The 27,460-nt window shown below is 43.0% G+C and overlaps 1 protein-coding gene across 1 annotated transcript in view; it reads left to right on the forward strand.

Moving 5' to 3' along the window:
- Nucleotides 1-819: 819 nt before the first annotated feature.
- Nucleotides 820-27,460, forward strand: part of DBNDD1 (dysbindin domain containing 1) — a 302,296-nt gene continuing 275,655 nt past the window's right edge. The window contains exon 1 of the mRNA XM_086945780.1: nt 820-1,030. Within this exon, the coding sequence (XP_086801906.1) occupies nt 1,000-1,030 (31 nt within the window). The 5' untranslated portion in view covers nt 820-999. The remainder of the gene's footprint in view (nt 1,031-27,460) is intronic.

Below are 27,460 nucleotides of genomic sequence, written 5' to 3' on the forward strand. Positions count from 1 at the left end.
TTTTTTGTTGCGTGCCCGGGCCGACTTTCATTCCCAATCCAACCCTGGTCCAAGGCTTTTATTTATCAACATAATGCATGTTGGTAGTTGTAGTTTTTGATTCTCCTCAACTGGACGAAACTACCAGATCACACATGGAATCATTGGTAACTTCACACTTTCTGACTCACAGCAGCTCTCTTTCTTGCCGGCACCTCACGCTTATACGTATGGCGCATTCACCCCTAGACTGAGACTCCGACACACTGCCCCCTTCTGTCTCCCTCCACGGGCGCCCCCGACTCTCCCCTGTGGCTCCACCTAACCGGATATTTAGATTTCTAGCGCTATAGAAAAGCAGCGCAACATAACTTACTAGCCCCTGCTCCCCACACATATGCGCACACCTTTACTTACTGTATCCTCTCTCAACCCAGGCGCTCCTGCCCCCCTGCGCCCCTGGCACCAGGGCGCCCTGCGCGACGCCTGACCGCCGCCCCGTTCATGCACACCTAAGGAAGCGCCCTTCCTCCGTGCCCCGTCTGCGCCTCCACGGTTAAAGGGCTGCTTGAAGGAATCCTTGGCTCCCGTGCATGCTCACCTGGGCTTCCCACCCCAGCTGCCCCCTCCGTCCCCCCCTTGCAGGTCTGTCTACTGATACCTGGACTTCGTGCAGGAGTGCCTCACAGTTCGTGCCTCACTGTTCCTCTATAGTACTGAGGCACGTGCACCTTCCCTCATCACGCCCTCCCCCCGCCCCGTCTGCTCATTTGCAATGCACTGCTCGCCTCGCAGGGCGGCGCTGCAGCCTATGAGAGAGCCCGGCCTCTCCCTCCTTGCATGGCAATGTGTGTCTATGTGTGAGCCGGCGCTCACTGCAGGCGGGCGGGCTGAGGCTGGAGCGAGCGCCGGGTGGGGGCCAGTGTCTGCCGCCGCCTGCTGCAGCTCCCCGCCCTCCTCCTCTGCCTCTTTCTGCTGCTCAGCTCGGCCGGGAGGGAGACACCTGCCCAGGCTGGCTGGATGGAGGCTGAACGTGGGGTCGGGACCCCAGGTAAGGCACCTCTTTTTCTTGCACCCGCTCTCCCCGGCGGGGAACAGGTGTGTCTGGCCAGGGGATGATCTGCCAGGGCCATGGTAAGAGGATTGTGTTGCTATGCTGCTGCGGGCAGGCTGCTAGCCTGCTCTGATGCTGCCAGGGGAGGTGGTGCCTGTCAGAAGCAGAAAGTTATCCGGCAGCTCTGGGTTCGAGGCCAAAGTACCTCCGGAGGCAGATTGGAGTTGCAGGAGCTTGTTTGATGTCAGGAAGACATGATGCAGCTGTTTTCTCGTGCACTGACACCACACTGTATCAGTTTTGCCTGGCATGGGAGACTTTTGGCGGGTCACGGGGCTTGGAACGAACTCGGTCATACCATTATTTAATGTAGCTGCATGTGGAAACACGGACTGCAAAAACATACCCTTAATATATATATATATATATATATATATATATATATATATATATATATATATATATATATATATATTCAGATAAACACTTCCGTACAAAAATTTAGACATGGATCTAAACACATTATTTAAGCGCTTGCCAGTAAATAAACCCAGTCTTACATTTGGTGGGATGTCCGTTTAGTTGAATTTAGGAGATTAACATTTTTGAAGGGAGATATTTATGTATGGTAGATATTTTGGTAATAGATTTTTTTAATTTTTTTTAATTGCATTGTATATTTTCTTAATTTATGGTTTTTACTTTGAACTACATTTAATGCTGCTGTCTCGTGTTTTTATTTTTAGCTTGAAGCAGCTTGCAAGTATGTGTTTCAAGAGCTCCTTAGAATTTTGGAGCTGGTTCTACTTCTCTATCTGCCCCCCCTAATTTTGTTATCAATAGGCTCACCACTTATAAAGGCTATTGAGGAGCTGTGTGGTGGGAGGTTGGGATGGTGTTGTGTTGGGTTTGAAACTGGTGTCTACCAAAGGGATCGATGCAAAAGAAGGGTTTGGATTCATGCGGTATGCGATGGCGCCTGCTCATGTGTACATCTGTATGAGAATGTTCTTGATAAGGTACAGTGTGGAGAAGTGTGGCTCACTGGTTAGGAGCGGAAGACCCAGAAGCAGAGGTCGGCCCGGGACCAGGGTTCAATTCCCGATCCGGCAGGGTCTTGGGTCAATGTCCGCGGACACGATAATTCTCGCCTAGGTGCCTACGCAAACCATGGGTCCCACTCTGCAACTCTGGGCAATAGCTTGCTTAATCTCCACAACGGCCCTATCAGCGCCGGGGATGCCTGGCTTCACCTTGGGGGTGCCCAGGAGGGACCATCTCACAGGGAAAGCCAGGACGGGTTCCCCAGCGGTATACAGCGCCAGGACGCCCCAAGATGGGGTAACAGTGCGCTTTACAAGTATACATACATTTACATTTACAGTGCTACAGGCGGGGGGAAAAGCCTGAACCCCTCAACAGACACATGGTCCACAAATTTCTATACCAGGTGCCTGTTCATAAGTTGTTGTGAATTGCAGAGCTAGTTCTGCATCTCTAACTTGATGGAATATAAGGCAAATCACCACTGTAAACATTCAAACAAGTAATACATAGACCGAACACTCCAAGTATCTTGTGTTCTCTGTATTTAATGGAGATCGATTACTCAGCCGACACGTGTTTCGTCAGGGTACAAACCCACAACTTCTTCAGGGCTATATACCGAAATAACTGTAAGTAGATTGATCTCTCCGCCGGTTGTACTTCTGTCCCGGCTGATACAGGAATGAATAAATTCCCAGGGTATGGTCAAAGACGATGAATGGACTTGTAATAGTGAACGAAAGAGTGTCACTCAGAACAATGAGCCAAGGAATTGCAACATACGAACGTGTGAGAGCCGAGTGAGGCTCTATCCAGAGTGACTACTTCTCCAAGAGATCTGTAGAGGGCAGGCGAGTATGCTGTTTAGTTGAAGACCCCTGGCGAAAACCGGAAGTCATGGATCTAAACACATTATTTAAGCGCTTGCCAGTAAATAAACCCAGTCTTACATTGGGTGGGATGTCAGTTTAGTTGAATTTAGGAGATTAAAAGAAGTTAACATTTTTGAAGGGAGATATTTATGGATGGTAGATATTTTGGTAATAGATCTTTTTGACTTTTTTTACATTGCATTGTATATTTACTTAATATATGTTTTTACATTGAACTAAATTTAAGGCTGCTGTCTCGTGTTTTTTTTTTCTTGAAGCAGCTTGCAAGTATGTGTTACAAAAGCTTCTTAGAGTTTTGGAGCTGGTTCTACTTCTCTATCAGCCCCCCTGATTTTGTTATCAATAGGTGCCCCACTTATAAAGGATATTGAGGAGCTGTGTGGTGGGAGGGTGTTGTGTTGGGTTTGGAACTGGTGTCTACCAAAGGGAGGTTTCATTCATAACGCTGAGGGAGTTGGTGTGGAGGGGTGGTAGGTAGAAGGAAAAGGAACAGGAGGTTGGGACTACGGTGTACGTGGTACAGCTAAAAATAGGGGGGTGCAGAAGAGGCATGTCTTGATTTGGAAAGGAATAAGTGCTGGTGCCCACTTTGTTTTAGAAGCCTGCTGCCAGTACTGCCAGATGTTAGTTACAGAATACCAAGGTACCCCGGTCTTGCTTCCACCCCTATACACTCGCCGCCCCTTTATCTCACTCTTGCAGGTTCCTTTCATCCCTGCTTTCTCCCTTTGTCATTTTTCCCTTTGTCACTTTTTCCCTATTCTGCATTTCCCTCTCTTTTTCTAAGACAAAGTCTGACAATGAAAAATCGTCCCAGTCTCCAAAAATGTTATCCATTGAGAAATCAATAAAAATATATTTTTTTAAAGAAATGGAAGCAGTGAGAAATTAGAGAAAAAAAGAGGTACAGCAAAAGAGTGAGGCAGCAAGAAAATAAATTTAGTAATTGGGAAAGAAAGATGGGAAATAAAAGGTAGGGAAAATGAGAGATAAAGAAGAAGGGTTTGCCATACTTTTTGCCGATGCTGGTCTCATTGAGAAAAGAAAATCCTTGTTTACGGTTGTAGAACAAAATTGTCAAAACCCTTTTTTTAAAAAGCCACCACAGCACGACAACATATATACCAAATTCCTCCTGCACCTCATCAGCATTGTTCCCTCTACACCCTGGCAAACCCTTTACGTTTATAGGTGTGATCATCCATGAACAACGAACGGTGCACGTGAGAAACCACATTTTATTTGTTGGTGTTTTGTCTGCGTGCTGTGGTGGAAATTAAGCGACTGAGGCCTTAATTACAAACTCTTTGCCTTTTCTTTGCAACCCCAGAACTGTGATTTTGCTCCCAGTTGTGAGTGGAGGTTCCACAGGGGTAAAGTTGGCCCTCTGGTTTGCTGGCTTGGCATAGGTTGGGTGGGAGCTTGGCCGTGGTTGGAATTGTATAACACACGAAAGATACCAAGGGTCTTTTCTAATTTTGTCAGTGTTCGGTACCTATTTTTGGTATCCAAAATCACACATACCAAAAGGTTATTTAAGAGGTTACAAAGGAGAGGAAAGAAGAGCGAGAGTTCAAAGATGAAGGAAAAATGTACCCATCAGCCCACATAATAGCGGAACTTCATCATCTGGGTTGTTGTGGAGAGTTGGTGTCCGATGAGCACTTCCACAGGAAAATTCCTGAGGATAGCTAATGTCGGATCCACAGGTTAAACCATCAACCAAAAGATGAGAGTTTTGAGGCTGTGAGGGCAAGTTACAGTGCTCAGAAAGTGTGAAAAGTGTAAACAGATATGGTGGTTATCTAAAAATGCCTGTCTTGATGTCTCGGGAAACTTTATTAGATGCGACCATCAAAACGGCATAATTAAAAGCAGAGTGGAAATAGTATGTAAAGAATTACTATTCACCATGAATGGTAGTTGGTCAACATGTTTCAGCCCCCACGGGCTTTCATCAGGACCTATGATGTTCACTACTGCAAAACTTACCACGTGACGTGATAAATAATCTCGATTTATGTAGACATACCAATTGTGAAGTAGTCTCATATCTTTGTTTTTCAAACCTCTCCTATGAAACAGGAAGCAAAAAGAAAACACACGCAAAACAGTGCAGATGTCAAAACATGAACAAGCGCATCCATTGTGTTGATACTTAATGTATCCATTATATTTTTCACTCACCCAGAATTGTAGGGAGGAATAACCTCACCTCGCCTGGCACTCGCTCAGGACAAAGAGGCCACGCACTGATATTTTCAGAATATGAATAGTGTTATGTAACTTAGATTTATGTGACATACACTTACTATGTGACAAGGAAAAACAGAGATGCAGGTCCAAGACCCCATTGACATTAGAGCTCAATTCAAGTGATTAATGTTAGGCATGTTCAGCTGTTTAAATAATACTACATGAGGAGAGAAATATGTCTCCAATATCCATATTCAGAAAAATGGACATGTTTCATCTACCAAGAAAAGAGAAATGTATGTAAATATCTGGAAAATGGTCCTATAGTATCACATTTATATAGCTAAATGTTCTAACCCATCAAGTGAGCCTCTAGTTCGCCACCGCACAGCCCACACTCACCTTTCCGTCATTGCCTCGGTCTACATAATCGAGATTATTTAGCACGTGGTAAGTGTTGCAGTAGTGAACATCATAGGTCCTGATGAAAGACCGTGGGGGCTGAAACATGTTGACCAACTACCATTCATGGTGAATAGTAATTCTTTACATACTATTTCCACTCTGCTTTTAATTATGCCGTTTTGATGGTCGCATCTAATAAAGTTTCCTGAGACATCAAGACAGGCATTTTTAGATCACCACCATATCTGTTTACACTTTTCACACTTTCTGAGCACTGCAACTTGCCCTCACAGCCTCAAAACTCTCATCTTTTGGTTGATGGTTCAACCTGTGGATCCGACATTAGCTATCCTCAGGAATTTTCCTGTGGAAGGGCTCATCGGACACCAACTCTCCACAGCAACCCAGATGATGAAGTTCCGCTATTATGTGGGCTGATGGGTACATTTTTCCTTCTTCTTTGAACTCTCGCTCTTCTTGCCTCTCCTTTGTAACCTCTTAAATAACCTTTTGGTATGTGTGATTTTGGATACCAAAAATAGGTACTGAACACTGACAAAATTAGAAAAGACCCTTGGTATCTTTCGTGTGTTATATTGTTCAGTTGGGGGCCAAGATACAAGCAGGTCTATAAACACAGATTCCCCTAGGGCCCTCCCTCATATTTTGTTTTTTGCCCGTGGTTGGAATTGGCCATGGATGCCGATCCCCCTGGATATTATGTTTATGTTGTGAGCGCAATTGTATTTTCAGCTAATAGTTCATATCTGGGAGTATATTGCCTCGAGAGCCATGCTAGGCAGCATCAGTTTGTGTGGCTTTACCAATTTCTCAAAATGTATTGATTCTTGCTGTTTGAAAGGCTGGGACTGTGCTTGTTTACAATCTCATTCCTTGAGACTTCATAAAAGGCCCACCTGAGACCCCACCCATAGCCTGCGTAACTCCCTCATTGTTCTGGGGTTCATTGGAACTGCTCACAATATCATGTCCAAAAGTCCTCTGGTTGCGCTTGGCTGATAGTGATCTGACATGGCCTCTTTCGCAGTCTTTCTGTTCTGTGACTCACACAGGAAGTTGAGACCAGTTGGCTTTGGTTGGAATGCCGAGGCAAGGCTCAGACACTGTTGCAACAGGCAAGAGACCAGAATTACTTTTTGTTTATAGAGGTGAGAAATCATCAGAGATAGTGGAGGGCGCAGGATACCAAATATGTTATTTTTAATATACAGCATAGGCTAGACACCCTGAGGGAGCTAAGACCATGCCTTAATGATTCCCTTATAACCCTGTTACCCTACCTTACCCTACCCAACTTATCAGAGCAGGTGAAGAGGATTGGGTGGCCATACATAAGAAAAAATTATAGCTGAGGTTCAACAACCCAGAGGGTTTTGACTGTGTGGGTCTGATTGCTAATGTGTGGGACCACTCAAGCCTCACTCTTGTCGATTAAAAAAAAAAAAAAGTGTTTTTATGTCAATTGGAAACCATCAGTGGAAAACAACTATGTTATTGACATTTACTCATCTATAATTCTATATGTTTCTGTTACTTATGAAAAGTTGGCATGTGTTGGTAGTTCTCTATAGCACACACCGAGACTTGGTGCTAATGGGGATTGGTTGCAAGATGAATCGAGATAGTGCTCATCAAGTGGGTTTCACATGTGTGTTGGAGACCCTTTCATCAGTACAGCCCTACATTTTTACACTTTGAGGCACATGGAGATTAACTGATGTATTCAGAATCACAGGGTAATTGGTCCAGTGTCAAAGGTGAAATTAAGAAACCAGTTCACCACGTTCCAAGGCCAGCTACTTTGCCACTAGACTAAATGTTCCTAATACACAGAATTTAAGGGTGGGATTTTATAGTACTAAATAAATTGCATAAGCTAATATTGCATTTAAAAAAAAATGTGTTTAAATGCGCAAAACCATGTGTTCTTGTCAATTCAAAAGTACACATGCATATGACTGCGTTCACCAGAGAAATTCAGTTACGAGACTGGAATTGGGACGCATAAATCCATTTAGCCATGCATAAAAATACCCTATTATAAAGTGACATCTATCACATGTGTAAATCTCCCAGGGGCATGAAGTGGCTTTTCCAGGCTGGGGATGTCCTTGAAAGTTTGGGGGCACCCAGAGAGTCCATGATCCATTCTCGCTAGGGAAACACTTTTTTTTTTTAAAAAAAAGAGTTTTATATAGCGCGAATTGGACCCAAATGTATCGGGTATCAGAGCGCTTTACATGAGCACCAGTTTCGTTACAGACGGACACATTCATTTTTGTTAGCAGTGGGGAGATTGTGATTTGCCCAGAATCACAGGATGTTGAGCGTCGTTGCCCAGACTCTAACCCGCTTCCCCAGCTTCAAGGTCGACCGCTCTAGCCCTTAGGCTACATCCTCTCCGCTTGAAGATTTAGGGCCATATGTATCATACAAATTCGCATTCGCAAAGGCAGAAATTCTGCGAATTTCGGCCTTTGCGAATGCGAATTTGCTAAATGGGATGTATGAATGAACATCCCATGCAAAATGAGGAATAGCAAAATTTGCGATTCCTTATTTTGCAATTGCATTTAAGGAATCGCAAATTTTGCGAATTCGCAATTAAGGAATATCAAGAAATCGCTAAAAAATTGCGATTTTCTTGATACATACCAATTTGCGATTCTGAAATAGCGATTTTTTAAAAATCGCCATTACAGAATCGCAAATTGGTACCTTGATACATATGGCCCTGACTCATGTCACGAGCACTAGCAAATATATTTCTAGAGAGGGAACGGGACAGGACCATCCCCAAAATTGATGAGCATAGAGATGAGCGAGTTTCTGCAAGGGAGAAAAATATTTTTTGAAGTGGGAGGGAAAAGTTCACTTGACCTAAACGGAGGGACTTTCCCTTGCATAGTTGTACTTCCTTCACTTAAAGAGGATTAGGAAGTCGCCTAATGTTTCAAGAGTGCTCAGGGAAAGGTTTCAGTTCCGGAAATTCCCACAGGCGAGGGTGCAGATATGCAAATTATTTTGTGACTCGGAAGCAATCATTATTCAAGTGTGGATGTCATCAGGGCCGTGTTTGATGTGCTTTGGTTGATATTGATTCATTATACAAGCATTCCAAATAAGAAAGGAAGTGACGCTGCAGTGAAAACGTCCAGGTATTGAGGTGGCGTCCCCACACTCGTTGACAGAGGGGCTGAATATAATGTATTATATACTGTATCAAACACACTAGTGGTGTGACTCAGAATTATGCTCCCCGCCCTCCCCCCTGCCCAATGTGATAAGGGGCCCTGGAGTCTACCATGTCTCACAGATATTCATTGACCTTGACCTGAATGGGGACCTCCTGATGGGTTAGGGGGACCCTGAAGGGGTTGTGGCCCTCTGCCCCTCAGGGGCTTGGGTTGCGCCCCTGAGATGCACCATGGTAGGGGCCATTGGATTGATACTCTCCGGCTTCCGACGAGCATACCATGAACATATCTTTAGACATGTCTGTTTACACTCGATTTTTAGGTATGGCATGTACGGTGTATCATAATATTTAAAAATTAATAGAGAATTTTAAACTAAAAAATAAATAAATGATCAGCACCTAAGCGCATACATACTTTGTAATGTAGCTACATTTGATGTCAATAAATGCTGAACATTAAAAACGTTAATGCACAGGTATGGAAAAGAAAATGAGGATATGACAGCAGAAATCGCTTGGAATGGAAATGAGCGGCAAATGGTCGCAACATGGAAATGAGGCCCCATTTCGAGATGTCAACGCATGGTTGATGTCTTACCATCCCTTATGGTCTGGTGTTATTGTGTTTCAGCTTTCCTCTAGCCTTACTTCTCTCCAGCCTCATGTTTTTCTTCCATTTCTGTTTGTCATGATGCACAGGCACCTCAGAGCTGCATTGTCATCATTGACGAAGCATGCCTTCTTTTGACTCCTGACACCTCATCAGTCCTCCTGGTTGCCCTGAATAGACGGCCTGTCGCTTAGTTCGCATCAAAAGGAGCAGGCACCTTTGAAGAGTGTCGCAAAGCGGGAGTCTGTTGAGCATTTACTTGATTACTTCTGACTTTCGATGTCATTAAGGGGCTTTAAGTCTTCAGAACATCCTTTCCGTTACCTGGTAACCACTAATTTATTAATAAGCACCATCAGGTACCCAGGCCGAAAAGGATGCCATTGAAGGTCTGTCTGGTGTATCTTGGATACCAGTGCCTTACACTACTTGATACCGGACGGTTAATAAGAACCAGCGAGAGCTAGCCACGGACTACTAGGACACAGTAGGTTTCCTGTGGTATCCACAGTGCCAAGGTCTGAGTTAAAGCTGAAATCTTGTTCTTGGTAATATAGTAGGCAATGACCAAAAAGCACTACTAGGACCCGTAAAAGCCATGGAACAGCAACGGACAGATTAGCAGAGTCCGCTTCGTTACATTGGCTGAGTCAAAAACAAAAACCTACATGGGCAGATGTACTAAAGCATTTTGAGGCTGCAAACCCTGCGATTCGCAGAGATTTCGACCGCGCTGGGCTATGTACTAAACTCATTTTGCAAGTTGTAAAGGCCTTTCGGAAATATTTGGAATAACATTTACAGAGGAGTGTGAAAGGCGCGTCCTCTCCTAATTGTGATTTGAAGTATGTGGCAATGATTAGCAACTGCCATTGCAGGTGCAAACTATTGAAAAGTTACTGTCGCTTTAAAGGAGGCGGGAACTGATTGGCAAAGGTGGAGCTGTCCTCACGGGACAGCTTCCCCATTGGGAATCAAGTCAGGCAGTCTTGGGGGAGGAGGCAGGAGTGGTCTAGAGGACCAGTGCTGCTCCAAACTAGAAACATTCCTAGTTTCATCTGTGAAGTGACACATGTTCCTTAACCAGCTACCAGTACATTTAGCCCAAAACAAGTAACTTGCTCTTAACTTTATAGTTCTTTCCTTGAGTTCTTCCTCTGAACTGATCGCTGCCACCTATCTTGAAGTTCTCAATGCTACAGGTTTTGCAGAAGATAGCAATGCAGTTAGTTGCAGGGGCCGGCTCAAACATTTATAAATGAGACCAGACTTTGAAATGCTGACAGTGAAGCTTAGTGGTGTCACCGACACCACTGAACTATCGGACACCACTGAACTATCACCAGCAAAGTAAGTAGGTGGAGGAAATCAGGATATCAGTGAAAAGCACTTCTTCAAGCGATATTGCAAGAGGTCGTATCTACCAGATGGGGAATGAGTGTTAGTGTTTCCACTATGAACAAGCATTTGCAATGCAATAGGTCTCGCATTTACGAGAGTTTGAGCTATTGGCATTGTAAATGACTACGCCAATAGCTTAAACTCTTGCAAAATGTGAGATCTATTGCATTGCAAATGCAATTTTTGCAAAAGCGCCTGATGCAGCGCTTTCACGTTAATGTCAGCCACGCCCGTTTCTTTAGACGAGACAAAGTTACCACTGGAAAAATTCCTATACTCCATGAAAACGGCAGACATGTTATATTTCACATGTATTTTCTACTTGAGATAGGATCAGCTCATAAGATGCACGGCTATCGGCATGAGCAAAGCAGGGACCCGCCGTTCTTTTTTAAAAGTCGATTATTAAATTGCCGAAATGGCCTCCATAGAAGCAATGTTGTCTGAGCCACCATCAAAAACACATATTATCCCCCGCCCTCGGCACCATCGCCTTTGTTTTTAGGGTGTTTGAAGTACGTAGGACACTAGGATCAGTTTTGTTTAAGCACAGGGACCGAAAAAACTAAGTTTTTTTCCAACTAAATACAAGTCTTTTATGCAGCTAATAATGTGTTAATTTAGAGGAATAGTGCAGATATACTTTTAATTAGACCCACTGGGCTCTAGCTGCTCTGAGTGGAACATCCCAGCTTACATGTCTTCTAATGACACGTTCTCTGGAATCACACCTACTACGTAGCAGCGGATAGACGTGACCGTATATACGTGTTCTCCAAAACCAATAAAGGATCCTTTGTGCAGCACATAGCGGCCAACATTAGAACTAACTTAGTGAAAGGCAAACCTAGGACACCATCAGTTGTTGCCAGTTTTAATTTAAGCATCTGACCTTACAAATCAATGGAGATATATTTAGGTCGGACAACGAAAGAAAATCAGGATTCTTACAGTGATTTGGGAATATAGTTAATATCTGCCTGGTGAATTAAAATGAAACTAGGCGTCACTTCCCTAAAGGCATGGAGCAGTGACGTATTACATAATAGAGTACAGTCCGGGTGGCCTCAAGCCAGTTCTAACCACCAAACTCTGTAAAATTGCACGGTGGAGCGGCTCGCCACACTCCTTGGGTAGAGGTTGGGACAACATTTAAAATTTTAATTAAGTGACACTTTGCTTTGAATAAAAGCGATATGACTACAGCCAACGTTGAAGGGGCAAGCAACAATAAAAAGATGGGGGAAGGGTGAGTGTAAGTGGAAGCAAGGACTGCCTGGAGAGGAGGTGGGATGGGGAAACAAATCCATGTTATCGATGTAGCTGATAATGCGCAGGTTAATGCCATTGAAACTGCAAATGAAAATGCCCTTTGATCATGCTGAGTCGAACCCCCCAAGCAAAAAAAAGCCCAACATGACGACCTTTTGGCTGCATGCCGCCTCCCACCACTTCAAAGAAAAATGTAGTCCTGCCATGTATCCCCACCTGTCAGCCGCCTACACTCCTGGAACCCTTTTCCGGAGGCTTAACAACTCTCCGAGTACAGGATAGTTGCTGCGGTGCGGTAGATGGAGTGTAGGAGACAGGTAAAGGAGGGAACCAAAACCAATGCGCACACCATACCCGGAGGCTTACCAATCTGAAGCAAGGTAGATGAAGATATACAGTGGGAGAGAGAGTCGCGCGCAAAAGTGAACAAGATCGCGCATGCTAGTGCGCGTGAGAGTAAGCTGGTCGCCGCTTTGGAAGCACTTCCAAAAGCCAGTTACTAAATGTCTCGCTGATAGAGCATGCGCGCTGGATCAGCTAGACCTAAAAATGAAATGTATAAAGCCCAATGCTCAAGGTTCTGATGGTGTGGTGTGATTTGTGCGGATAAGCGGCATTAAATGTGTGGGAGGTTAGACATCAGCCTAGCTGGTGGTCAGCTCCGGCTTTCTTACCAAAATACTACAACTTAGCGCGTGTTTCTGGATGGGGTCTGATTTTCTTCCTTTTCACAAACCATGTTTGGAAGCCCACCAATCAAACATGCTCTTTGACACCAAGGAGCAAGATGCACCGTAGTTCAGAAGTGGCACGAGTGATAAATAGCTGTTTATTATGATGCAGGCATGCCCACACAGCCCTCTCCATGGGTGTACATCCTATTGGAATGACACCTACACTGAGGCACCTCAGGTTTTGTGGGGCCCAGGTCGACAAACTCAAGCGGGGCCTATAGGATGAGGACCTTGTTCAAAGCTTCAAAAATAGGTCCCAAGTTGAAGAGAACGCGCACAGATCTAGCCTCTGTCTCCCTCTAGTGGTGTTGGCTGCTTATGAATAATAAATGAGGCATTCAAGATTTAAAATGTTTAAATAACTATTAAGGAATGAGCGCTGGGCCCTGAAAGAATGTGGGACCAGGGGAATAAAGACCCTTCTGCTCCCCCTATATCACGCACCTTGTTCCATTTAACACCAAGCTCATGCCTCCTTCTGTCATAATCTTCCTTTTTAGCCCAAACTACCCATTCCACACCAATTGACCCCCGTACATCCTGCATGATCCAGTGACATCACCAACATTATGGAGGGGGGCTGCAAAGTACATGGAGGGGCCCATCTACGGACTTTCTCAGGAGCTCTTAGGCAAGGGTACTGTGCTTTAGGGAGCCCTCAGGAGCTTGCCCCCCCACAATGCGGGGGCCTTTGTTATGCTACTGCCTGCACCCCAAACGGTGCTGCAGCCGAGTCACAAAAGTAATTCACTTTGTAATTCTTATAACACAATTTATGCCACTAATGTGATTTACTCACGAGTACTATCACCCCAGAATGGTGTAATGTTATGCATGAGTACATTTTAGGACAGAGAATGGGTGTTCCAGGTCGCCAATGCGCTAGAACGTCTGGGAACATCCATTTGGGGTTATACGCCAACTTCTGCACAAACTATTCTCGTTACAGAAGCAATCTGAGATTTACTCCTGTTGTGTACTCGTTGTTTTTGTGGGAAATCTCTAGAATTGGTGTGAATACACGGAAAGGGGTTCCTTCAAGGGGTAAATAGTTGCCCTATGTGGAGAGTAAAAAAACAACAACATAATTTGCATTCTTCTGAATGCCTTTCCAGATCTGCCGTTGTGGACTGGTAAAATCAGGCTTGTAGACGTGCCAGTGCATGCACAGAACTGGACATTCACAAAAGCTTTCCAGGAGTACTGCTGGAAACCTGCGGCTGTCGCAGATCACAGTAGCGCCATTGGAAATACTTGAAACAATTATAAATTTGTGCACAGACAATTGAGTATCCCTACGGATCAAGAGTCTGATTTAGCATTGTATCACAATGAAAAAACCGCCACTGGTAGAGGAATGGCTAAGTCAGGAGGAAAACCTACTGTTGTAATGTCCCCCGCCATACCATCATAATGATGGAGGAAATGCTGCCAGGCCAGTGGATTGATTCTGGATTTTGCTCTCCTCTAAAAACCGGAACATTTTACATTACCAGGCAACCGCAAATCAGACCGGCATCTGCCTAGCTTACCCTACCTACTCAAAAAGACAAGCGTCTTGTGTGCCTCCATTGTGTTGTTTAATGATGCCTCTTAATTCAAAGACTTTTGCATTAGGAACTTTTTGGGATGACAAGTTCAGGGGTGACTGATTGTGCATGTCTTCTGGTAAGTCAAGGGGTCTTGTTCCACAACCCTGCTCCCCCTGCAAGTATTGCTTGTGTGACAGACCTGCCTTAAAATGCAGGCTCACCTGTGGGTTAGGGAACAAGTAAATAACCTGCCAGCCTGCAGCTATCTCAAAGGGACTATATTGGACCATGTTCTTAGGCACCCATTTTTCATCACATCAACAGTCCCGGATTTCACTGCAGTATGAAGCCAGAGGAAACTTCCACCCAAATTAGTTCCAGATCGGACCCTCTAATATTCCCACATTTTATAAGAAGATTGTCCTTGGGGGCTAAACATTTATTTGAACATATGTCCCTCATATTTTACTCATTAGCTTATGTTTGACTAAGGTCACCAATAAATTCAAGTATTTTTAATCCATTTCGGGGATAACCAAAGGATACAGTAAACGGCCTCTCTAAAAAAAAAAAAAAAATCCTACACAAAAACCCAGGGAACTTCAAGTTCACACCTCAGCTGGTGCGGTGCAGGATATGAGGTACACCAAGGAACTGCCGCACCAAGATAGCAGATTACAGCTCAGGATAAGTCCAGTAGTCCAGCCCTGCCAGTTTCTACAGACCTATAAGATGACCCAAGGAAGGCAGTATCTTTTGAGCTTTGCCTGCTAAAGAATTTATTTTCCTTCACTTTGAGCATGGTTTGTGCTTTAGACTTCCAAGAAGACCCAGGCTGTACAAGTTCTACGTCCGGAGGAGATCTTTGGAAAAGACAGGGTCGAAATGCATTGATAACAACCTCCAAGTTCAAGTTCAGAAATTTGTATAGCGTACTACTCACCCAGAGAGTCTCAAGGCGCTTGAGGGAGGGAGGGTGCTTTAATTATCGAATAGCCAGGTTTTTAGCTGCTTCCTGAAGGAGAGGTGGTTCTGTGTAAGGCGGAGGTGAGTGGGGATAGAATTCAAGGTTTTGGCCACTAAGTAGGAGAAGGATCTTCCTCCCATGGTGGATCTATGGATGCGTGGAATTGCGGCGAGGGCTTGATTGGATGATCGTAGTTGGCGGGTGGGTGTGTAGAAGGACAGTCGAGTGTTGAGGCATTCGGGTCCTAGGTCGTAGAGGGCCTTGTGTGCGTGGGTGAGGAGACGGAATGTTATTCTCTTATTGACGGGGAGCCAGTGGAGGTCTTTCAGGTGACCGGAAATGTGAGCTTGATGGGGGATGTCCAGTATGAGTCTGGCTGAGGCGTTTTGGATGCGTTGGAGTTTATTCTGTCAAAGGACCTAAAAACACAACTGTGGTCCTTCAGAGTACTCTTTCATTTGGAGACCCACTAGCTATCTTTAATAGCTTATGGAAGAAAAACGTCTACTATTATAATCCATACACCTCCACTCCCAAGACACAGAGCTAGCCAAAAAAGATACTGTGCTTTCCCCCAGAACATTGTTAGAAGCAAATCGGGACGCTCCTAAGACCTTTGTTCTTTACTAATCACTCAAGATAATGTCTTGTCACATCTATTTAGCGCTTGCTTCACTCACTGGTGATGATCCACACTTTTATTTCATGAGCAGTGTGATAAGTATGACATGATTAATGTTATTTGTCTCTCTTATTCTTTTTTTATGATCTTCTGTGAATTGAATCTGTGAAATGATTCCAAAAAGATTGTCTTGATGTTTAAACAAATATTATGACTTTGTTCAACTGGTTTGTTCCTTTCTGATTTTATTAAGTACTAGCAGCCCGTCCCGAAGTTGTCCGGGTATGAATTGCTGACGGCCAGTAGTATATTGTTTTGTAGGATTTCGTTTTCATAGCATTTCTTATCTGTGACAGGCCTGTGAAACGCTCCGATTCACAGTGCACTGCTGATAACCTACCCCTGAACCCTAAAACTACCCCTGTACCCCCAAACCTAGTCCTGAACCCTAAAAATACCCCTTTACCCCAAAACTCAAACCTAGCCCTGAACCCTTAAAATACCCCTGTACCCAAAAACCCAAACCTACCCCTGGACCCTAAACATATCCCTGTACCCCAAAACCCAAACCTAGCCCTGAACCCTAAAAATAACCCTGTACCCCAAAACCCAAACCTACCCCTGAACCCTAAAATACCCATGTACCCCAAAACCCAAACCTAGCCTTGAACCCTAAAAATATCCCTGTACCCCAAAACCTGGCCATGAACCCTTAACATACCCCTGTACCTAAAACCTACCCCTGAACCCTAAAAATACCCCAAAACCCAAACCTAGCCCTGTACCCTAAAAATACCCCTGTACCCCAAAACCCATACCTATCCCTAAAACTACCCCTGTACCCCATAACCCAAACTATATCTGAACCCTTAAAATACCCAAACACCCCGAAACATATACCTCAGTACCCCAAAACATATACCCCCATACCCATACTTACCTTATCCAAACATAAAAAAAATACATGCTTTTACCATTCTTGCATTTACAACGAATTTCGTTGTAAATGTATGCGTGGTAAAAGCATATAAAATGTAATGCCATGGCGGAGTCATGGTACTTTTGTAATGAAAGTATGCGGAGTGTTGGTATGCGGAAAGAAAGTTGCGGAATAATGGGTGTTTACCCTCCCCCGGTAAGTACATTGGTGGCACGGCGACCCACATCTCCAGCAACATACTCATATTTTTTCACCACCCATTTGAAAAATGCACAGGTCTCTCTCATTGATGGCCAGCACCGACATACACTTTTAGGCACACCTCCCGCCACAAGTTCTAGAATTGCGAACTTTAGAGCTGGGGAGCTACGTTCAAATCTCGGCATCAGCTCAACATCCTGTGATTCCAGGCAAATTGCTTTGTCTCCCCGTGCCTACCACAAATTAATGTGTTCTTCTGTAATGTAAATTGTGCTCATGCCATGTTGTCGAGTTCGCGCTTTATAATATTGCAAGAAAAAATAAAGTAGGGAAACTCGAGTTCACACACTACTGAACGCACACTCTTAAGTGCATCAACAGTGCACTGTGAATCGGAGCGTTTCACAGGCCTGTCACAGATAAGAAAGGCTATCAAAACGAAATCCTACACAACAATATACTACTGGCCGGCAGCAATTCATACCCGGACAACGTCGGGACGGGCTGCTGGTCTTAGTAAAGAAGAAGAACAAAAAGAGAGCTCCCAATGTATTTTGCCCTTCTTTCTTCATAATTATTTAATTCAATACATGGCCCTCATAACTTACCTCGTTAAAAGAAGTTTGACTAATGTCACTAATAAATTGAAATATCTTTAATCCCATTAAGATAAATGATTCAGCCATAGAGTAGTTAATGCTTTAGCCCTGACAACCAATTGATATCGCTCATAATTTATTAAGAGTTTGAACAAAAATAAATCATACAAACTTTTACAGTTAGTTCATAAAACAATAATATAGAAAAGAATACATTTGAATCTCACATGCTATCTGTATACTGTTTTTCACTTAGAAAATAGTAAAGTATAATGAATAGTTTTTAAACAGCGCTGCATATCACACTTTTTTTACTCTAAGAGCTATACATAAGCGTTTCAACTATTATTTAATTTAATGGCACGCGGTTTACTCACCTTTACTCACCTTGGAAGGAAAGAAGGGTGTCTTGCCCTAGTCAGGATTCACAATTGTGACCTGAGGAGCACAACAGGTTTCAAAAGCATGTGTCAAACTCACTGAGCCATCTTACTTGCTTTATATCTATAAGCAAATTACTTTACTGAGCATTCAGACCTCCCACACTTTACGTTTGTACATCTAGTGTGTACCAAACTAGGGCCCATCTATGTTAGCATCGGGAATAATTTGTCTGTTTCAAATGAGTGTTTATCGCAAGCTTGTGCTTGCGATAAACACTCAATTATAGGAGTTCTTGGATTTCTACGTAAGTGTTTGTGTTGTTTTATAGTGGTTCCATGACTAACATTTGAAGTTTATTTTTTATTTTTTGAGTTTATAGCATGTGCATTAGAAATACTGTACATAGTAGAACTAAGTCCAAACGAACATATTCAAGTGCGAAAGGTACATTTAGCAGTATGGAAGGTCATGCTGAATGAGTGCAGAAGGTGACAATAACATTGCAAATTTAGGATATACACATAGTGAGTTAGATGTTCTGAACTGTTAGGGTTGGAGTTATACTACGATGGATACAGGGCTCCAGGGATGTGGAATCATGATCGATATACATTAGACAGGTTCTACTCCATGCCAAATTGTTTATGTGAGGGCAAACCTTATCAGAGCCATCCTTGCTGAGAAAGCTTACCAATAGTTTAAGGCATTTTCTGATCAGGAATGGCATACCCCACAGGAACCTTCTAATTTAGACACATCCCTCCCATTCTAATAGTTCTCATTCAATTACAGAGTATTTGGCTTCAAATTTCTTCAATTTCTGTGAATCAACTGCAGTTAGACGATCACCATCCCGAGCAGGTTGGATGAGAACTGCACCCACTCATACTTTGGTGACATTCAAAGTGACAATGGAATGTAAAGATTCATCCAAGGACTTTAGGGAAGGGGCATGTTGCAGTTCCTCATTAATTTCACGCATGCTGCACTCCCATATTTCATTCCAGAGGAAGTCTGTGTCCCTTTTTGGTGAGCGGGTGTAAACGTTCCACCTTCACTGCAAAGTTTTTAGAGGACTTAGTGTAAAATCTACATAGTCCTAAGATGAATATAAGTTTGCTGTTGGATGGTTCGGAAGATTGAACAGTAGACAAGACCAAGCTTGTTTGGGCGTAACTACTGCCCGCGCCAGTGATGTGCACTAAGTACTCCACCTTATTCTGGAAATTTGCATTTCTCCTTCTTTAGAGCTAAGCCGCTTGGATTTGCCTAAGGACTTTCTGCAAAGTTATTAATGGCTCTCCTCGTCTTTGGAAAAAACAATACATCATCCTGCAACGCTCAAGTGCCTTTCATACCTTGGAATCATTTGCTCACCACTTCTGGAAAATGCTGGACGCTGAATTGAGATCAAAAGGCTTTCAACAGAATCTGTGTGCCCCATTGGGTTTGATGAACAACGCAAGGACACGTGAATCCTCGTGCACCTTTATTGATAAGCAGCAGTAAATTTCAAAATAGAGAACATATTTACGTCGCCCAGAGAAGGGAGTGTGGGTTGAAGCTAGATGAGTGAGTATGGGCTGAAGAGACACGAGTGAGCAAAGTGCGTTTGGATCAGTGGTAGGTTTGGCACATTTTTTTAAATTATTTGAATTAGCCACTCTGGGACTTGCTAGAGAATAACTGGGTCTGGGGAAGATCACATTGGAATAGTTGACGAAGGCAGTGTGGTCAGAGGTAGGCCTAGGAGGGCAGGTAAGAAAAAAAGCCCATTTGATAACAGTAATATTTGTAAAAAAAACTTGCAAGGTAGCCTTTGGGGAACACAAGACTTAAAAGAAGACTCTTGGGGAGAGGGAAGGATTAGTAGGGGGCGGCTAGACTACAAACGTGATTTGACAAAATAGAAGAAGGCGCTGAAGGCTCCTGTGGACTGCATTCTCAGTACATTTTGTAGGTTGAATGTAAATTGCATCTTTAGACATACATGTGAAAGTCCTCAACAGCAGGGTTCTACAAGGCAGAGTTGATCCAGGGTAAAAGAAGTGGAATCTGTAATAACATATCTAGTGGGTAAAATGAATCCCATGATCTCTGTCCTGATGTGATGCGCAGAATTTCAGCAATGTGATGTTGGGTGATTCGAGACACTTGAATCATGAAAGTGCCTTAATCATGCAGATAATGACAGGATCCTCAGTGTGTTGTGTTTTTGAAGAGGGGAGAAGTCCTACATTTAGTTCATGTAAAGCTTTGTCTTTTAAGGAGGGGTTACAACATACTTAAAAACTTTTTTTTAATTATTTTTATAACCCAAGATTGTCAGATGTAACTACAAATTGAGTAGCCTCCATTGAATTGCACTTACATATCCTCATATTTCCCCCTACCACCTTGCCTTCCCCACCACTCACCAGTTAAGTTACACTCCCGCTCCCATTGGAGTCTGTAAATAGGCCTTGGCTTCATTTGCTTAGGGCCGGGTGCCTTTCTCTTTCCTCTGGGTCTTCTTGTGAGTCCATGTCTTTCCGCCACTTGGTATCACATCTCCCCTTTCCAGTCCAACTCTCTAGGTCCCACCGCCCCAACCTCCCCACACTTTTTAGGGTTTATGGGTACATCCCCCATGCTCATAGACTAGTTTTTCTTTCATCCTACATAACTGGTTTCCTCATTCTTACCAAAAGTGATAAAAGGCGACAAGAAGAAACTGGGACAACGTCAGCCTGTCTTGTGTGCTTCTCGTGGAGACAATGTTAAAAACAGTGACTGACATTTAGGAAGTAGTTAGTGCTGACAAATCAGAGGCCCCTCATGTTCCCAGATGTGCTCAGAGACATGATATCCAGCAGAGATGGCAGACCAGGAGGTTCCTGGCAGCCTGCACCAGGCTTGGCATCATTTGTTTGAGAAATTGTCCATTTTCTCTTCGACTTCGACTGAGAGAGACAGAAGTTTCATAGGTAATGTAAAGGTTGTGCATTCCCAGCGGCGTTGAGTGACCTTTGCATATTGCCTATCACAGAGTTGCGTGTTATCTTCTTTGCAAATTGGTGCTTTCTGAAAGGTAATGTGAATTACCAACTGATCTACAAAGGTCAGATGCTTTACCAGAAGGGTGTTTTTAATATTTGGAGTTTAGTTTTGATGAAGTGTTTCATTGCCTGCCTTAAGTCCCTTCACTTAAGTTACTCAAACATACATCTAATTGTACAGGTGAAAATCAGAACAGGAATAGGCATGTATGGGGGTAGCGACAACAGGGTGTGGGTGCCGTGGGTAGGGTGACCTTGGAATAAATAAAGTGGACAGTGGGGCATCTGCAAGATCCTTATGCCAATTACATTGGTCAAATATGTTTTAGTATTCAAAAATACTTTGCGACGGGGGATGCAGAAACTGGGGTAGTTGTTCTTCCTTAAGGATTTAACTTTTTAGGTAATGTAGACACAAATGGTGTATTTTTTAACATTAGGCTAGTTACTTTAAACAAAAGTTATACTGCTTTACGGGGGTGTGACCAAAAACATTGTCTCTTGTCTATTGCTATTTTTTTCTAATTTTTTCATTCACGTTTAACTGACCTGGCGGTCAAGAAACCCTGAACCCCAACACTGCCCCCCCTCCCATCCCGCCGGAACATTTTACAAACTTCACCTCCAGCAAGCAGTATACTCGTGTGTACAGTGTACACTGCAGTATTGTACGTGTGTTTCTCCCTTTGTAATATTTTTCTCTGTCTTACTCTTACTTCTTCTTTCCCCTTTGAGCTTTTCCCTCTCTTGCTCTGGAGCAAGGAAAAATAAGTGCCAGTCTTCAAATACCAGTGCCCCCACCCCTTCTGCAGCCACCGGCTCAAATTAAGCACTGCTTATTGGCGTTGCCAGTGCTTGTGTTTAATGCTGTTAGAGCAGAGAGCCTTAATGAAGTACCTTGATCTCTTGTTTTTCCATTGCAGTGTCAGAACATTTTTTTTTGGCTGTGTATTTTTTTGGCACGCGTGGTCCTCTATGATATATGGCAATGTTTAGGTTTGACTGTGTACATTGGAGTAAACACAGCCCAGTGATCCCGTTTTATTCTAATAAACATATGCTGGCGAGAAGATATATAATCTCATGCTTAACAGAAAAGTGCTATGTTTGCAAAAGGATTCTTGTAGCATAAATACTCTCTCAAGGAAAGGATCAACTGCAAATGTACAAGAAAATTGCATTTGTGATTATAAAATTAGAAGACATGTACGCAAGGCATTTATCATTCCCACCCCAAAGACTGGCACAGTGGTCTCTGCTGCCTGCATCTTGTCTGTGTCGGGTTTTCCTTGGAGTATGTTTGCAAGTTGTTACAAGTATTGTAGTTTATTGTTGAGATGCATTCAAATGATGCTCTTTGATCCCTCTTGCCTGCTCAATATTTTGCTTTTCTGTTACAGGCTCATGATTTGATTTCCTAGTACGCGATGTGGGCGTAGGTGTGCGCATAAGTGTAAAACAAATCCTCCATATACAGCAGTATGAGTCAGTGACATAAAAACACACAGTCATGTGCTGATAACTCACAAGTATTTTCATTACTTTGATTTCGATCACTGGAGGGAAAGTGGTATGTAAATAGTGGGATAAGGAAAGATAATGGGAGTAATAAAGATTACTGGTAAGTAATTGACATATTAACTCCTCAATCCTACTTGGTCACAGTTCTTGCTAAAATGAGGATATACCAGAGCTGAATGCATCACAAGCTGAACAAATTCGCAACTCCGAAGTAATGCTAGCACCTCTACATTAATTAGAAAGAAATTTAGTGTTATAGGAGCAAAGAATAATTCTTAAATACATCATTTAGAACTTTTAGTCCCAACGTCCAAACTGCTTTAATTAATTAAATCCAAAGAATAGTGTTTTTATAAAAGTTGTAGGGAGCACCAAGGTCGCTGTGTGACAGATGTCCTGAATTCCTGCATCTCCTACCTCCACTCACAAAGCTGCCATTCCACGAGTGCAGTGAATCTGAACTGTTTCTGGTTGATAAGGCTCTGAGGTTCATAAACCAGATACATAACCAACTTAATCCACCAGTTTAGACAGGAAGTAGACGGTTTACAACCCGGTTTAAAAAGACCAAAATTAACAAAGCGATTCTCACACATCCATAAATCAGCAGACCAAAAGAGTTAGGTGCTTCACTACACGGTGCCATTAAAAAGATGTGCTGATTCTTCCTAAGCGGAGGTCGGAGTCGGGGAAAGAGAAGAGAGGATCATCTCCTGGTCAGTATGAAAAGAAGAGGCCACCTTGGGTCAAAAACCTGGACCTAAACAGATAATCAAACTGTATAGAAAAACCGACAGATAGGGTAATTTGAAAGGTAAAGATCTAACTCCTCTGATCGGCTTGAGGGTTTATGGCCCCAAGAAAGAACACTTTAAAAGTCAGAAACTTCAAAGAAACCGCTCCTAGTGGGTCCAATGGAGGTTGCTGTAATTCCCCAATTTATCCATTTCAGAAGAACCGCTGTAATGGTCCTGTTTGCCTTTATTGCTTGTTAATGTGCTCTAAGGAGGTAATAGACAGACAGACAGACGTGAAACCCATCTTGCCACCTTAAATCAATTGGAGAACCTACTTAGGCTGACACATGCAGGGGTCTACCTAAACACCAGCAGGAAAAAGGCTTTCAATGGTGGTCCTATGATCTGGTGAGGTTCCTCAACTGATGCTAGAAGAGAAATGCCTGGATATTGAAGACCCCTGCTTTCAGCTTCCAGACAAGTAACAATGACAACAAGACACCTGAGACAGGAGAGGGCTCTGGAGCAGACACATATCTTGAGGCAGAATCCACTGCAGTGCCTGAAGAAACTGTCTCAACAGAACAAACCATCTCATTCAGGGTCACAACGGGATCACTAAGATCAAGTCTGCCTTCTCTTTCTGGCGTTGAGCTAGAAAGCTAGAAATCAGAGGAATAATTGGGGAGGCGTACAAAAGAAGAAGTGGCCAAGGAAGAATGCATGTATCTACTTCCCATGGATATAAATACATTTCCAGTATAAGAATCTACAAAGTCTTCCTATTCCCGTCCATAAATGGACTTTCCTTCCGTTATCTTTTTCAGAAAAAAATGGTGCTTGCCCGTATTTGATTTTAATTTGAAAAAAAATGATTTTTTTCAATTTTTTTATCAATTATGATTTTATCTTTTTGCTTGTTTGAGTTATATACACATTTTTACACATACACCATTTATCTGAAAATGATAACGGAATTAAAGTCTATTTATTGATGGGAATAGGAAGACTTTGTAGATTATTATACTAGAAATGTATTTAAATCCATGGTCTGGGAGGCAGACTTTTGTTTATAGTTTACTCTGATTCCTGCCTCCACCGCTCTTAACTGAATCACTCCTCTGTATAGGAGACATGTATCTACTTCCCAAGCATCCCGTTCTGGAAATGACTAGAGATTATATGATGTGCTAAACTGAAATCATGAGCGGAAGGAAACATCCTGCTTAAGTGATCTGCTTTCACATTAGACTTACCTGAGGGGGGTGGGGGGGGGGGCAGTCAAGGCTAGCAGACACCCCTCTCCGAGACACCGATCTAGGCAGCGAAGTGAGCTAGAAGGGCCAAGCCCGTTCTTGATTGTTTATGTACGAGCTGGCTACGGCATTGTCTGTTAGAATCAGAAATGTGTGTACACCTATCGGCAGGGAAGGTCAGAGAAGATCTTTCTGAATTGCTGCTAGCTCTCTCCAGTTGTAAGAGTGGACCAGGGTCAATTGAGGCCACTTCTCTTGAGCTGGAAGTTACCCGATGGCTGCACCCCATCCTATTTTGTTGGTATTGCTAGGGAATATTACAGGTTGTGGAAGAAAGAGGGGAACTCTTTTTTGTGATTTGGAGGGTTCAGCTACCATTGCAGACTTTTTTCTGAATGAAGGAGATACGGGAATTGCCAACCGATAGCTCTGGGAAGAAGGAGACCTCCGGAGCAGCAGATGTCTGACTGAAGAGGCTAACTACAGGCAAGCCTAAGGTACCATGAATTCATAGCATGCTACAGAAAACAAAAATGTAATGTAACTGCTAGTCTCCAGTGATGAAATCTATAGAATATGCTACCCACAACTGAAAAACGTACTATATCTCCCTGTACCTGAAACCAAGGCCTGGCTGGAGCGCTGTGCCTTGCTAGGAGGTTGGATAGCCGATGTCTCAACTTTTCTGCTCTCTTTTTGGGTAAATAAACAATCATCTGCTTTCTGGTACCTGCCTCTGATGAATCCCATATCTTGTGAAGGACTTAATTGTGACTTCTTGATGTTGATAAGAAATCCGTGATGTGCCAGGAGTAGGAAAACGCTGACCATGTACCCAACAAAGAAACCCCAGGATCAGTTTTATGATGCTTGTGTGAAGAAAAATCTATATCTTCCAAATGCCACCTTATTGCTAAATCTCTTCTTTTCTCGGTCTTAACAGAAAACACAAATTATTAGCCGCTCCGGCCTTCTGATGCTCTCTCGGTATGCCTGGTTAGAGGAAAACTAAAGAGCTTCTGCCAGTGGCCCTAGGATGACCAACTGGCATAGGTGCAAATTCAGGACAGTGAGTGTAAAAATTCAGGACAAAACCACAGGACAGAAGGTCAAAATTCAGGACAAAAGTTCGGGACAAAAGGTACGTTTTACAGACATATTATAGGAGGTCGCACAATAGTACATATAAGTAAATAGACAACCAAAATAATTACACCTCAAAATAAGTTTGTATAGGCTGAGACAATTGTGCACTTCACTTTCTGTCGCCACTTTTGGCTACTTTGGCACCCTTCAGCCCCCTCCCTACAGCTGCTTCACGGTGATTATTCTGCTGTTTTTATTTGTTATTAGGTCTTATGCTGACCTGAGAGGTACAGATCAAAGTCAGAAAGGGCCAAGAAACCCTATTATCTGACCCCGTGACACCCCCACTTAAGCAGATAAAGCAGGTGCTTCACAACGATTTTACAGGCAGATCATGTAATATGGTTTTGCTCTGTGCCCTCTGAATTTTATCAAGCTGTATAAAACATCTTTCTTCAGTTGTACTTTTCACTTCTATTTCTTTTTCCATTCTGTCATTTTCAAGTAGAGTATTTGTTGTATATTATTACTGAGAATTTACAGGGGCTGGATGGAGGTTTAAAAGTTAGACACATCAATCACACAGGTTCATGCTGTAACAGGTTACAAAGACCACACAGCTCAGACACTAGAGCTACTGTTCAGGTTAAAGAGACCTTACAGGTTCAGATAGCAGCAATATATCTCAGGGTACACCAGGCCTTCAGGCTCAGGCCTCAGAAATCCCAAAACTACAATAGTATAAAAGAAGAAACACTTCTGTGTGAGTCACAAAGTAACAGTCAAAGCTAATAGCGCCCCACAGTCAGCATAAATTATCACTACATCAGCTCTAAATATATTATGGAAATGTAATAGTTTTGCCTCCAAACATTTTCTTGAATTTGTATTAACACTTTGGCCTGAAATACTAGCTTTTTTCTAAATTAACATTTATTGGTAAAACACAAGATTGCCTTGTTCTGAAAATACACAGATTTTGCTTCTAAGAATCAGCTTTTCATTTTAAGTACATAACTCTAGTTCTCTAAAACCAAAGTTTGCCATGGTCTGTATAACCATGTTTGTGGCTAATGTCAGCTTTCATTTTTCATCATCATCAATAAACTTTATTCCGCCAAATGGCAATGAAAGCAACAAACTAAAAAACACATGCCCTGCTTTCATGTGTAGTAAAAGCGTGTCAAGAGGCCAATAAGAAGCTAATAGAAACCAGCCCCGCTGTTCAAACTGCAGTCTCCCCACCTGAGTGACCAGAAAAGAATAAGGGGAACTGATCATCTACCCTTGTCCATAGGAAGTCTCAGAGTTGACTCGAAATGTTGGGAGATTGAAGCAAAGAACGTATAACTACTCATGAATTTGTTGGTTAATAACGGTGCACAAAGGAAATAAACTATAATCTCACCCTCCAAAGGCCAAGAAAGCAACATCAACCCGCTAACATAAATTATAAAAATTGTGAAGTTGCACAATGCAGGGCGGCAAGGAACAAACTTTATGGCAACCTTGTAAACCAACCTACTCTCAATGGTGCCATGCAGAGAGTGATATTCCTTATTGCTTGTTATACATTGAAACATCAAAGGAAGTCAAGGTTGTGCAAGATGTAGTCAAAATAATGTGTTATCCTTGCAAGATATCCCAGAGCGAGGAGGCCACTTGCTAACACCTTACACACCATTGTGCCCATTCAGTGCAATCCTCTATCAAGTTGACCCCATCTTATACCTTTAAAGGGATTCTCCTTTATCGACCACCGGGGC

Source organism: Lissotriton vulgaris, chromosome 12 (genome assembly GCF_964263255.1).
Source record: "Lissotriton vulgaris chromosome 12, aLisVul1.2, whole genome shotgun sequence".
NCBI classification, from domain to species: domain Eukaryota; kingdom Metazoa; phylum Chordata; class Amphibia; order Caudata; family Salamandridae; genus Lissotriton; species Lissotriton vulgaris.